General features: G+C 35.3%; 1 protein-coding gene across 22 annotated transcripts in view; it reads right to left on the bottom strand.

The window, feature by feature from the left end:
- Map2 (microtubule associated protein 2) overlaps positions 1 to 14,945 on the bottom strand; it is a 254,807-nt gene that overhangs the window by 6,807 nt on the left and 233,055 nt on the right. For 12 of the 22 annotated variants that reach the window (XM_090354728.1, XM_090354706.1, XM_090354712.1 and 9 more), the window contains 3 exons: positions 12,381 to 12,712; positions 3,026 to 3,118; positions 970 to 1,051 (listed from right to left, as the gene is read on the bottom strand). In XM_090354728.1, the coding sequence (XP_090210854.1) occupies positions 970 to 1,051; positions 3,026 to 3,118; positions 12,381 to 12,712 (507 nt within the window). The remainder of the gene's footprint in view (positions 1 to 969; positions 1,052 to 3,025; positions 3,119 to 12,380; positions 12,713 to 14,945) is intronic. The other 10 variants (XM_090354714.1, XM_090354716.1, XM_090354717.1 and 7 more) reach the window with 2 other exon arrangements.

Here is a 14,945-nt window from a genome sequence, read left to right as displayed (position 1 = left end):
GAAATATATAAATTGTATGAAAATACTTGCAACATATAATTACATATATAAAATTATATAGTTAGCTATGTAATCTATTACATATTTATGAGAATGAAATTATAGAGATATAGATGTATACATACAAATGACTCTATAGTTATATAGAGAGATGTAGTGAGATATACTTATCTTAGCTAGATATGAAAAAATGAATTGCGGGAGTATTCCTCTCTGCTGAGGATTTTCAGTGCTTACTGACAAACTGATATTGATAAACTGAATGAAGAATCTGAGAAATTTATAAGATGAAGTACTGAACTGTGTAAAATGCAATTCTTCATTCATTGATGTCTTTGTTTTTGCTTGTTTGTTTCCAAAATCTTGGGGCTTGACCTCAGGACCTGGATGCTACCTCTGAGCTTTGTTGCTGAAGGCTAGTGTTCTACTTGAACCATAGCCCTGCTTTCAGCTTTTCTTGTAGTTAATTGGAGATGAGTCCTATGGACTTTTATGCCCAGGCTTATTTCAAACAACAATCCTCAGATCTCAGTCTCCTGAGCAGCTAGGATTACAGGTGTGAGCCACTGAAGCCAAGCTAGCAGTTCTAATTTTAAATAATGTATAAAAGTAATTTCATGAAAATATTTTAAAATAGTGCTTTCAGTAAATGTTAAGATATGGATGCATGACCAAACAAACATATGTTACAGGAAAAAACTCCACTAAGTATGATGAGGAATAGAAACACTTGCATTTTGGATACTTTTTAATTATTAACCTGTCCTATAGAAATTGCATTTTCTTGTCTGAAATGAAGATATTTTGACATTTGTTTCCATTTATGAAAAGGCGAAATATCAAGACTTTGAAACATCTATCCAGTTAAGATAACAAAACAACAAAATCTTGTCAATTTCCTGAATCCAATGAAATATTGCCATCAAAAAAGTATTCATTAAATATTGCTACAAAAAAGTATTGATTTACCTGGCCTGTGACGGATATTCTTCAGAGAACCACATTTGGATGTCACATGGCTTAAATCTATCTTCTTGGTAACAATTTGTACCTGTGCAAACCATATAAAAACATTTAAAATGTTTTAGACAAGGAAAGCTCTCGGATCACACCAAAATCTAGAAACACATTCACACGTATGACACACAATAATATACTCAGAAGACAAAGTGAAGCGCTAATTGTACATGTGTGTACGCACATACACACACATACAAAGATACACACACACACAAACACACACATACACACACACACACACACACACACACACACATGTATGAAAGCCTAATTGCCCAAATGCTCTTCCTATTGTTCCAGAAAGAACCAAGGCAAATGAAAAATCCTGGAATAGAAGATTTTATTAGTAGAAAGCAAGTCATGCCACAAGAGCAGAAGAATATTTATATTAATAAGGCAGGCTTCTACTCAGAGAACCAAGGCACATCATGTTAAATCTTTCTATAAGCAAAGAGCCAAGCGAAGGAGTGGATTATCCTTTATAAAGTGATTTTTTTTTACATAGAAATGACCAACACTGCTCTTACTACAAGAAGATCAACATTGCTTTCAGAGAGAAAACAGTTCTAAATATGCTTTCCCAAAAAATTAAGTTGTCCCATCTTGGCTAAATGGAATTTTTTTTCTTGCATACCAACATAAAGTGATAGCACTTCACTTCATTTTTACATTTTCTCCCAATAATTGAAGCAGTACTTTCACAACGTGGTCCACCTCCCTTCTGTATTTGGTGGATGTGCAAACTTCTCAGACCCAGCTGAGAGGCCCCAGCTGACGTCTCTGTGTATTTAAACAAGCAAGTTTTTATTAGAAGAAAGTTGAAAACTATTGTTTCCAAGGTTGGAAGTGCCCTATTGACTTCAAGACACTTTTTAATCCCAACTTGGCCTCTGCACTGTGTGTGTGTTGATCAGGAGCATCTGTGGCACAGGTTAGCACGATCCACCCTCTGATACCTGTGAGGGCATCACCTGGGCGGGGGCTGCCTCTGTGGGTGCTCTTATAAGTGAGGGCACCTGGAGAGTAGCATCCACGTGAGTGAGGCTTAGCCCAGAATCCCTGAAGGAGCGCTCTTAAACACTGTGATGGCTTTCTAGCCACAAAGACATTTTTATGCTCAGTGAAGCTGCTTGATCTTCTGACAGCCCCTTGCTTATCTCTTTCTCCTCAGGGATTAATTTCCACCTGAGGAGCAAATAGCCAAGACACGTTGAACTATGGGTGGCTCTGTAAGTTAAAGGGTAAGAAGACATGTAAGTTACTTGAAGCACAGAGCATCAGAAGGTGAACTTTCGATGAAATGGTCTGTGGAAATAAGCCACATGTTTCATCTTCACCTTTAAAGAATCATTTTATGAAGAGGCATGCTTTCTTCAGCATGAGTGTATTTACTACTTTAGCTTTTCCTGCAGCCCGCTGGAGACAGGAGATATATGGATTCACCATTCACATCCTTGTAGAGGATATTATTTCCACTACATAGAAGACACAGGAACAAGCCAATCATGACTAAATGTAAACCAGGACTTTAAACATTTTATTTTAAATTATAGATGAACTATGCTTTGCTCGTTTTGTATTATTCTAAATGACAGCCCCACTTTCATGAATAATGAACCACTGAAGACTGGCATTACACACTTTGTACATTTTCAAATATAGGATCCTTTTCCTCCAGGGTAATTTACAGGGAGCTAGAAAAGTAAGTCCAGTGAACTACAGGAAGGAAATAGCAAAAAGGCCAGCAAACAAAGTTGGCAAGAAAAATAGGTTCACTATCCTTTGGAAAGGACTGATGCATTCTAACAAGGTTTCCTTTCCCACATGAAAGTGAGAACTTGGCTGATAACCTCAGAGGAAGGATGGGAAGCCCATCACCTAAACACCAAGAGACACGGGAACAGCAGTGAGAGGCAGGAGTGTGTTGAGAGGAGGCAGAAGAGGAGGCAAGGCGCTGGCTATGCAGGTGGCTCCAACACAATCAGGACAGAAGCTGTCTACTTACATTGCCGCCCCCAGCAGAATGTTTGATGTTATCCTTGGAACCACATCTTGACTGAACTTTACTAAAATCGATCTTCTTGTTTAAAATCCTAACCTAAAAGGAATTGGAGGTCACTTCACTGTGCATTTTTATTTCAAGATAGTGGGTATAGGAACCAGAATTGGTAGCGCCAAAGAGGCCTCCTTCCTCATTGCATATTCATTTATGAAATAGGATTAATGCTAGAACTGAAACACATTTATATTAGGTAAATATAAGTCTCTATTTCCCTGTCAAGGGCCAGATGCTCAAGACATTAAGTATCCCAGGTAAATGCTAGGAGGAATAGAAAAATAAAATGGGGACCGTCTGTGATATAGATGCTGGCAACACTGAGACTGGGTCTACTTTGGGAACACTTAATAGAATGGTTTGGTTTAGTGTGTGGTTCACTCCTTCTAGCCACACAGCATCATCTACCATGGTGACCAACTTGACTGCTCTGTTAGTCCATATTGCACAAGTGAGGCTCACTCGGAAGGTGAAGGATGGTTAGCTGGTTTATACCAGATCATGCAGATACAGTCCAGGTCTTGGTTGAGTCTAGCTGATTTAAAGTTTGGTTCAATTTCTGTTTTAAAGACAACAGCAAACTCAGATTTGGAAAAATACAGTTCTCTGGGGTAATGTACTGCACAAAGTCATAACTCTTCCGTGATTTCTTTTATGTGTCTTATGAAGTTGGTATGTACTGGAGGAAAAATAATGTAAGCATAGAAAAAGACTCAATTTTGCTGCTATTATTTGTTTTGCTTTACAGTAGCGATTCCTCCTCTACTTCATAGCTAAAAGAAATCACAATGTCATTGCTTTAGGGGACAACTTGTCCTTTTATGTAAAAAAAAAAGTTTAAATAAATTTACCCTAGCCTTCCCGAGAATGTTAACACATCTCTTGGTATTTGTCTGAAAGATTTTAAGATTTACAAGGACATTGAATTTTAAGTATTTTTAACTAACTAAAGCTTAAATCACAGTGCCTTTCTAACATGGACAAGACAGCTTGTCCCCAACAGAGAAATATCATTGACAGCTCTCTGCAGAAGCCCAAGGGGATGGCCTCTTGTCAAAATTAGAATTCAGAGACATAATGACTAGGCCACGCTCTAGGACAGAGCAAAAATTCCAACTTAAAATGATTTAGGTACATTACAATAAGCATTATTGTGCAGTAAGAATTTAATATAAGTTGTGGAAGCAGGTAAATTTTTAAATATACTTTTTATTGTAATTAATAGAAGGGCTCCATTATATTCACAAGATAGGTGCATTACTTCACAAACATTGATACCCTTTCTCATGTTTTGGTCCCCATTTCCCTCCCCCCATCCCCTGCAGGTAAGTTTTTAAACCACATAGAAAAAATAAAATTTCATGAATTATTTTCAGAAAGAAAATAATTCTGATTTATTATGTCCGGTAACAATAAGATTACTTTTTGTAGTATATAATTATTTTTGCCAATGAATGGAATTTATGTGAGACATTTTATTAATCCTTAGGGAACAAAAGTATTTGGCTTATGAACTTAGGAATTTCAATGTAGACATCATTACAGTACCTACTAGGTGACTTACTACCAAGTGATCAAAAGTCAAACTTTAAGCCTAATTCATTTATTGAAACAAATGGAAATTTAAGTTTTGTAAGTCTGTTTGATCTTAATAGTTAATCAATTGTCTCATAATTTTTATGTTTTCTAAAACAAATGCCTCAACTCCAAAGGGTCATGCCTCTACTATTGCTTAGAGATGATCTAGAATTTTAAACATACTAAAAGCTAAATTCAGTGGATTTGTCCTTGATTTTCTGAGGAGTTGTTCACCTTCCAGTGAAACTATTAGCTGGCCTTTTTGACATTGACTTTCTCAACCTTTGTTTTAACCTTGATGTGTGTATTCCTTATACTCTCATTGCATAATAGTTTCATACTATCTTCTTTATATTGCAATAAGGCAAAGTATGATAAAAATAAATGTCAATAGTTCTCTAGACTTCCATTCTGCATTTTCTTAGAGGCTGAGTGGAGAGAAACAAAACCACTTCGATAGAGGATACGGATACCTGTCAAACATTATACTCAAGCTGAACCACTTACTCTTGAACACCTGCTAATCAGTCCTGGTGACTCAAGTTTGTGTCTTAACAAAATTACACACTGCTTCATGTCCAAGGTCTTTACAGCCATTTATACATAGTATCTTAAAAAGATTTAATTAAATCAGTACCAGCTGTCCTCAAAATCATTACTCAACATTGAAGACTCAATGATTGCCTAAGAAAGACAGAACTATTTTCCAATTTGTCCCTTTAAAATGAAAGGTTTGAACTTTAACTAGAGCTTATGACTAGGGCTAACTTGCTTGAGAAGGAATTTTAAGTCCAAAGATAAATTCTGCATTCCTAAAAGGTAAGTTAAAGAAAACATTTAAAAAATTCTACATTTTTAGACCATAGACTGTAGAAAAAAGGGTTAAAACTTCATGTTTGCTTAATTGATTTTTGGTATTCATAGTATGTAGTGTATAGGGAAAATTTGAATATTCATCATTCAAGTTTATCTTTAAGGCATACTTTATTTCAATTTATTTAACCAATATGCCAACAAAATTAGTAATAAAGTGAGGTGACTTGGAAAAGTATGATAATTTTTTCTTTTGTGTACTTCACAGAGTGAAAAAATATTATTTCAATCAACCAGATCATCTTTGTAAAGTTCTTCCTAACTCAAAATTCCTCCAAATTCACATCAAAACTTGTGAGCGAGGTAAACAGAATTCAGCAAATGATTTTTGACACTTCTCTTTGGTTACTTTTGCTATAACTTTAAATTTTGTTTATATCACAATCCTTCATTTAAGAGTCTTGTTTATATAACTTTAGAGAATTCTAGCAAGAAAAAGATTCTGGTCTCATGGGTTTTATTCAAAACTTACATAAACAGAGAATTTTTTTTTCACATAGAGTCACGTAATGTGATGATTAGTATAAAGATACGTTAATATAATCAAAAAATTCAAATTTCAATTTCTTACAAAGTCTGGTCTATTCTTCCTCCACAGTAGAGAAGAATATTGTGGTAACATTTTGCATATTTCTTGTGTGATTCTTGTGGGATTATATTGTGATAATTTAGTTCAAGTTTATATTCTTTCTCCATAGGTTTACATGTTTCTTAACAGAAAGTAGCAATTTTTTTCTTCCCTAAAATTGAGTCACTCTAGGATAAGATATTAAAACAAAAAAATACAGGCTATGTAAGTAAGAACAAATATCCCTTACTAGTAAGAAATATGAAATATGTATTGAAATAGGAAAGGGAAGGGGGAAAAAAAGATGATTGGGAGGAGGTCATGGGAGGGAAATGAAGACAAAAACATGAGAAGGATTTCAATGTGTGAGAAGTAATGCACCTACTATCTGGTGAATGTGACTGTAACCCTTCCATACATTATCCTAACAATAAAATTAAAATAAAAAAGAAATATGAAATATGTAAAAATACATGCCTAAAGTAAACATTTTTGTAAAACAATAATAGGCCAGAAGCATTTCAGTCAACTTGAATTTCTTGTGCAGTGGGATTGATATTTTTAAAAACTGACACTCACTAAGGCTGCTATTTTCTTGAAAGGCTCACATGTCAGTTCAAGGTGGACAGTTGCACAAGGTTGTCTTAGAAAGTGAAAACATAGTGGACTTTCCCTCAGCCAGAAGACTTTAGGTCTTTGATTACAAAAATGCTTTTTTCTCACTCAAAAGTACTCATATTCCTCAATGCTTAATCTAATGAAAATGATTTATCTATCCTCTGTGATATTACAATCCATCATATACCAAAACAAAAGCACAACCACATTAAAAACTCCTGAAGACTAACGTCCTTTGTCAGGGATGGTATTCTTCAAATATCCCTCAGTTACATTCTGGTTAAAATCTATTTGGATGTACAACCACTATTCTTCATTCAGAATTAATTAATCCTGTCTCTACTGAGCAATAATCTCTTCAAAATTACTTATAAACTATAAATGTATTTCAATTTTTATGTAAGCTTATGCCCCAAAGAACAATTCTGTAAATACGTTAGAGGGACCCATTTTTTCATGGGCACTGTATAACACAGGCCCAAAAAAGTAGTTTTCTGCTGAAAAACCTTGGAGTAGATACTGCTGAAAATTCTGGAAAGAATGAGTGGGTGGAAGAGGCATTACTAAGGCTTATTACTAGACTCAATGTGAAATACTTTTAAGTAGTGTTTCCATGGGAACTGCAGGAGCTATTACAAATGAAACAGCCATTGCAGTTCGAGAAAATGAACATATAAAGGCTTTCCAAATTCATGCCTGTACTCACTTGATAGACTTTGCTTCTACTTAAACTTCTAGAAAATTCTAAGGAATAGTGTCCATTTTGGTAAAAAAGAGAATAGCTCTTAACCAATTTGTTCAGTTACTAGAAGAAAACCTGAGCTGTGTCTCCATGCTCTTCTTTGGCTTATGAATGAGTAGCAATCATAAAGACTCCACAAGTCTCAACTTGATCAGCTCAACATAGTAATTTTCTCAGTTTTTAATTACTATTTACAAACCATAACTCCTCAATTTTTCATTAATCTACCAAAGACATTTGAATTATAGTTGCAGCATTTCTTATTTCAATAAAGACTGGGTGCCTGATCTTAAGGGTCTCTTATATGGAGATAATGATGACTTTGATACAAAAATATATAAATAAAAATTAAAAGAAATCTTTTCAACATAGAATAAAACATTTCAGTGAATAGGCTTTTTTTTTTTTAAAGTTGGGTTGACTGGGAGTATTTTTTTTTGCCAGTCCTGTGCTTGAAATCAGGGCCTGAGCACTGTCCTTAGACTTTCTCAAGGCCAAAGTTCTACCACTTGAGCCTCAGTACCACTTCTGGCTTTTTCTATGTATGTGGTACTGAGGAATTTAACCTGGGTCTTCATGGATGCTAGGCAAGTACTCTACCACTAGACCAAACTCCCGGACCAACTGGCAGTATTTTTAATTTTATGAGCATTTTATTACTTCCTCTAATTTAGCAACTATTTTCAAAATTAAAATGAAGGGAAAACTGTGTGTGAGCTGTGAGAAAAGGAAAAAACAGAAGATGGAAAACAAAATTAATGAACCCCTGAGATCATACTTCATTGTTCCTTGCCTGTTTTGTCATGAAGTATTCAGTGGTCTTAATAAGTAAATATAAACAAATACATGAGTGAAAAAATGATCTCATTCAGACTTTCTTTCTTTGTGTTCTGTATGTGCTTTCAACTTAATACACTTAGTAAAACAAAAGTTTTCCAACTTATCTTTCTTTCTTTCGTTTTTTTTTGCCAGTTCTGGGGCTGGGGGGCCTAGCATTGTCCTTGAACACTTTTTGCTCAAGGCTAGTGCTCTAAGAAAGATTTTTTTTCTACTCAAAGTGATTTATTAAGAATGAATCTATTAAAAAGTAAGGTGAGGACACCAAGTATATGGAATGAACCATCAAGGCACTCAACTTTAATTCTGAGGAAGACATACAGATATTACTTGAAAGAAATTTTGCTAAGGAGTTAAAAGAATGAATCTTACTATCTACAATGAATCCACTATTACATATATTCTGTACACTAGAAGGAATTTATGTTTTGGCTAAAAAGATTAACTTTATTGTTTTCTGTAAAACTTGTCATATCTTCAACAAGCTTATTTTTTCCATCAGGCAATGATCTGCTTCAGTGAACTGAACCACTGAGCTGAGCTTCTCTCGCAATAGAAAATTAAACATTAACACAAGAGATAGGGATAGAAATTTTAAATCCAGAGACCAAAAAATGTTCAAATTAGGGGAAAATAATAAAGTTTCCTAACTTAAGAAGTTATTTAGCTCCCCATTACACAATGTGGCTTCTGCGTAAAGTTCATTGTGTATTCTAGGAAAATCAATACATAATTGAGAGCAACATGCCAGTGTCTTTTAAAGATGCTCAGTCCTATTTTAAATATCATCACTGGGTGATGGTGGCTTACGCTACTCAGGAGGCTGAGAACTCACAATCAATACTGGAAGTCAGCTAAGGTGGGAAAGTCTATGAGACTCTTACCTTCAGTTAGCCACAAAAAGCCAGAAGTGAAGTTGTGGATCAAGTACTAGGGACACAACTCTGAGTGAGAAAAGCTAAGGAACAATATCCAGGCCTTGACTTCAAGTACCAAGACCAGCACACATAAAAATTATGTATATATATATATATATATACATATATATGCATGTATGTATCTTTAACTTCTCATGCTGGTAATTTCCATTAGTTCTTAATGTACTTTTTCAACCATTCAAAAAAGTAGGAACTATAAAAGTGTAGTTCAGTCCTTTAGTAGTTCAACATGTACAGAACTAAAACCCTCCTCACACCCTGCATTTGGGAAGATCATACACCGTAAGGAGGCTTTCAAGGAGCTTGTGGAAAAGTGTAAAGATGTATATTTATTTCTACAAAGGTAGTTCAGTTGCAATGAGTATCCATTTTCCAATTCATTTCCCATATTATTCAAATGCCTTTGAATAATACAAAATAGGGGGTAAATATCTTTCATCTATTTCTTATCTTACAAAGGAAATACTTCTTGTTTATATAAAAGTCATTTTATAACTTCACCGCTGTAGATGTTTCCCAAATTATTGACACAAAGATAATGCTAATGCAACTTAACATTTGCTAGATGGAAAGAAGAGATTTTCTTTACATGCTCGTTATTCTATTTTTTTTTTTTTTTGCCAGTCCTGGGCTTGAGCTCAGGGCCTGAGCACTGTCCTTGGACTTTCTCAAGGCTAGAGCTCTACCACTTGAGCCTCAGCACCACTTCTGGCTTTTTTCTATGTATGTGGTACCGAGGAATCGAACCTGGGTCTTTGTGCATGCTAGGCAAGCACTTTAACCACTAGGCCAAACTCCCGGCCCTACATGCTCTTTATTCTTGCTTAAGTAATATGAGGGCAGTTCTAGTACAGATGAAAAGGAAAAGATTTTTACATCAGCTTCAGAACTGGCAAATATAGTGGAAATCAAGTAAAATTAGACATAAAAATGCAACCAGAACTGGTAAAAAGAAAACAGCTATCTTCAAATTTGGGGAGAATTGATTTAATCTTGGAGATTGCTGCAAAGCTTAGGCTAACATCACTCTTCTTCACTTAAGGACTCCTTTAAACAAAACAATGTATTTAAAACATTTTTATGTTAATTTTATTGTCTTTTCAGAACACTATCTTAGAAATTACTTAGATTTCTGTGCAATTCTTTTTTTTTTTTGCCAGTCCTGGGCTTGAGCTCAGGGTCTGAGCACAGTCCTTGGACTTTCTCAAGGCTAGAGCTCTACCCCTTGAGCCTCAGCACCACTTCTGGCTTTTTTCTATGTATGTGGTACCAAGGAATCGAACCCGGGTCTTCATGCGTGCTAGGCAAGCACTTTAACCACTAGGCCAAACTCCCGGCCCCATGATTTCTGTGCAATTCTAAGAAGACACGTCAATCTTTTCTAGGACAATTGAAAAAGGAAACAACCTATATGCACTTAAAGAAATACTAGAATAAAAGAACTGATTTTAAATCATGGTTATTTAGAAAGTAGTTATTTCATTTTATGATCTCGCTCATAAAAAGCTACAAAAAACTTTCCATTCAATATTAAACAGATTCCATTCAAATTGGTTCTCTATATTATTTGTCTAAATATAAAAACAATACATGTGGATAGTTCTTAAAGACCCAGAACATTTTCCTTTTTTAATGTGCAAAACTGATTAATGTAAGAATAATATCAATTTTATGTAACTTTAGGGTTAAATATGTTAGAATTTTTTCTTTTTATATTATCTTTATGACAATATACTTTACTATGACCACATTATTATAGAATGCTTTGAAAAAGGTATATTGATCTCATCCTTGTTTCCACATTAACCGATTTTTCTTAATTCTTTGGACTTTCATGAACAAGAAAATAGAGAGTAAGAAGATCTGTTGTTTAAAAGGAAATATGTCAAATTTGGGTTAGTAGAAATGCTTTAAAGTATGGCGAGGTCTTTCTTCTAAACCTGCCTGAAAATACATTTTCCTTGGCATGAAAGTAGGTGTATCAAGCCGGGAGTTTGGCCTAGTGGTAGAGTGCCTGACTAGCATGCATGAAGACCCAGGTTCGATTTCTTGGTACCACATACATAGATAAAAAGCTGGAAATGGTTCTATGGCTCAAGTGGTAGAGCTCTAGCCTTGAGAAAGTCCAAGGACAGTGGTCAGGCCCTGAGTTGAAGCCCCAGGACTGATCAAAAGAAAAAAAAGAAGAAGAAAGTAGGGGTATCAAAAGTCAGGGACAGAAATGTAAGAGAAAGAAAAAATAACAGAAAAAAATCCCAAAGTCCAAAAATCCAAAAATACTGGGTGGGAATTACAAGTTCATTCAGAAACAAATGCAGTCATTGCCTTTGCTCTCTCCAGGATAGGTGTTGTTATATTTTTAATCTTTCTTGAAGAAGAGTTGATGGATGCCATAGCTAGATCAATATCAAAAGATGATATTAAATACTTATATTTTTCTTTACAGGCTTTGTCCAAACATAATACAGAATAAGATTCAGTTAAGTGCAGAACTCATAGCCCCCTGCTTAGGAAAGATATTAATGTTTACTCTAGAGCTCTAGTTTGAAGTAAACTTTGCTAACAACTCTGCAATACATCTACTCTTAAATAAAATTTCCAAAGCTATAACTTCATTCAGAAGAATTATTTTGTGCTACTTGTTTACCATCAGTATAAATACTTGTCCTTTTGCAATATTCAGGTAGTGAGAGAAATAACTTGCTGAACCATGCTTTCATTTGGTTGTAAATAAGAAAATGACAGAAGATATTATAGGAAATCCTTGAGGAAACAGGAAGAAGATAAAGTTGGAATCATAAAAGGCAGTGACAGGAGTTCCCCGTCTAGATCTAAATGGAAAACAAGATTGCTCTCTCTTCAGCTGAAGTACACAAAGCCAGAGAGATTCCATTCAGAAATCAACTAAAATATTCTCTGTATGGTTTAACCAAATGTTTCCTAATAACAACCAAAGGAAAGAACATAAAATTTTACAAGATAACTTCCTCAGGTTTACCCAGACTCCACACAAAACTATGACCAGTAACTCTGGAACACCGGAATCCCCCTTGTATTTAAAGAACTGTTGGCTTATCACCCATGGAAGACTATATAATAATGAAGGAGGTTTTATTTTTGGCAGTCAAGAGAGGACTTCAGGATTCTTACCTGTCCCCCTTTGGGCTGGTATTTGATGTTGTCCGTCGATCCAATTTTGGACTTGACATTCTTCAGGTCTGGCAGTGGTTGGTTAATAAGCCGCAGCTGCTTGGGAGTTGCAGGAGACTTGGGAGGAGTGCGAATGATGGCTACTTTCTTCTCACCGGGCACCAAGATGGCAGATTTGGGGGTTCCGGGTGTCCTAGGGTAGCTGGGGGTTCCAGGAGTGCCTGGAGTGCGTGAAGAATAACTTGGTGGGGTGCCAGGAGTGATAGCGGTGGATCCAGGGGTTGTGGGGGTTGAGGTGCCACTTTTTCCTGCTCTGCGAATTGGCTCTGACCCTATGTTAACAAGCAAGTGGGACAAAAAGCAAACCACAGTATTGAAAAGTTCCCCAGAACCAAGGTATTTGTAAAGAAGTCCAAACCACCACAATGCTGGGAAAAAAAAAAGGTGAGAGCCTCCTATCTTTAGGTTGAGAAGTTGATCCCTTTCTTTTGACCATGTTTTTATTAACACAAAGATAAGGCTTGATTTTTTCTCTTTCTTGATTTGGTCTCCATAGTTCTCATCATGAATATCTCAAGACTCAAATTCTATCTGAATGACTGTGAAGGTACAGAGATTGCCCTTAGCCGAATCCACAGGCTATGCTTAATGTAGTATGTGGATCACTGTTCACAGACGATTCCTGAACAGCAGGCGATCACTCATTCCTCTCTGTAAGTACATTCATTGAGAGAAAGATATGGTGTACACCCAGCACGGAACTGTGTGTTCAGGTCACATGATTTTTATCTTATATAGAAACATTCTGATTGAACCTTGTTACTCCCCTGGGGTTACAGGAGTAGCTGTGTGACCTACAGGTGCATTAATTGAAAGTGATCAGGCAATGTTTTACTGTATCAATTATTCCTTTTGTAAAGAAACTTAGCTGAGGGATTCTGACTGACAAAGGTCGATCATTATAAAAATGATCTATTTCAAGAATGTAATCACAGCAATCCTTGTGGGTGACTGTGGGTTTTTTTCACCATTAGTAGACTAGTTTGGAATCAAATAAATAAAGTTCTCAAACCAGTAACTACATGGGATTTTTGGAATAAATATCTTTCTTCAACTCTAGCTCAGCCTCCGTTTTTTTACAATAAGAGTTTCTTCAAAACATTTTTTGAATATTTTCAATGCTACTTCAAATGTTTTTTTCTGAAGTAACAGTGATATAATGTAGAACATGTAGATCTTAAAGTTGTTTCAGCAATACTAAATAAATTGAAATAAAAATGCATAATGGATAGGACAGATCTTATTATTCTTACTTAAGAAATGAGAATATCAGGATACATTCATTTATCAGATAGTACCAAATCTAAAGCAGATATAATTATTAGCTTGTGAGAATTCTGATTTTTAAAAGAACTCAAATGTCATTTATTACAGATATTATGGCATGAATCTTATGTTTTACTGCTGAATATATATCTATATCTTTAATTACAAATAAAACCAATGGATCATGTAAAATTTTGTGAAGGACAAAGACATAAATTAATGCTAAAAATCACTGAAGTAGAAGGGATCTGAAACATCACTGGGTATGGCTGATAATTAGATGTAATCATAGAAAGTTCTTCCAGAATGGGGACATGTAGTTCTTATAGTCACTGCGGGATATCTTTTAAGAAATAAACTGAAGAGAGCTTTTAGACCATTGTGATCTGCAGACAGCACAAATCTACTCATTGGTCTAAGTTCTATTGTCCAAAGAAACATTCTTTTCACTTCCTCTTTCAGAGAACATTTTCCATCTATTAAGAGAAAGTTGTTTTGTGTCCTTTTAATATTTTTTTTTCTTTTGCCAGTCCTGGCTTGAACTCAGGGCCTGAGCACTGTCTGTGAGCTTTCTCAAGGCTAGAGCTCTACCACTTGAGCCACAGCACCACTACTGGCTTTTTTCTATGTATGTGCTACCGAGGAATGGAACCCGGGTTTTCGTGCATGCTAGGCAAGCACTCTACCACTCTACCAAAATCCTGACCCCCCCTTTTAATATTTTAATTGAAGGACATACATAGATTGTTTAGCTCAAAAATATGAAATAGGATATAAGACTATTAAAGTGAAAATCTGTGTGCATTCTACTTTTCTCTCACTCTTTCATAACCATGACATTTTAAAGCCAGTTTTTAACATAATCCTATCACAACATCCTTTTAACAAATCTCTCCAGAAATTTTATTTCTTTATCAGCTTTGAGTAGATGAGATATTCTACAGGAAAAGGATTTTCTCTCTATGTTTCAGTACTGGACCCAGAACATAGCAGGAAATCAAGATTTGTGTTTTAATGTATTGAATTGGATTCACATGCTGAAGTGCACGTAGCTGTCTTTATTATATGGAGGCAGGGCTATAGTAATATTCTGGGAGTAGATAAAAAATGTTTACTTCAGCGTATGTATTCTTTTTATGAAGTAAATTTGCTTTTATACTGGTAAAACATGATTTTAAGCATCATACAAAAGGAAATATTTTATATTAGGTCTTGAAAAATGAGGATAAATCACAAGTA

Source organism: Megascapheus bottae, chromosome 21 (assembly GCF_031878675.1).
Source record: "Megascapheus bottae isolate mThoBot1 chromosome 21, mThoBot2.hap1, whole genome shotgun sequence".
Lineage (NCBI taxonomy): Eukaryota > Metazoa > Chordata > Mammalia > Rodentia > Geomyidae > Megascapheus > Megascapheus bottae.
This window is presented reverse-complemented; position numbering and strand designations above follow the sequence as displayed.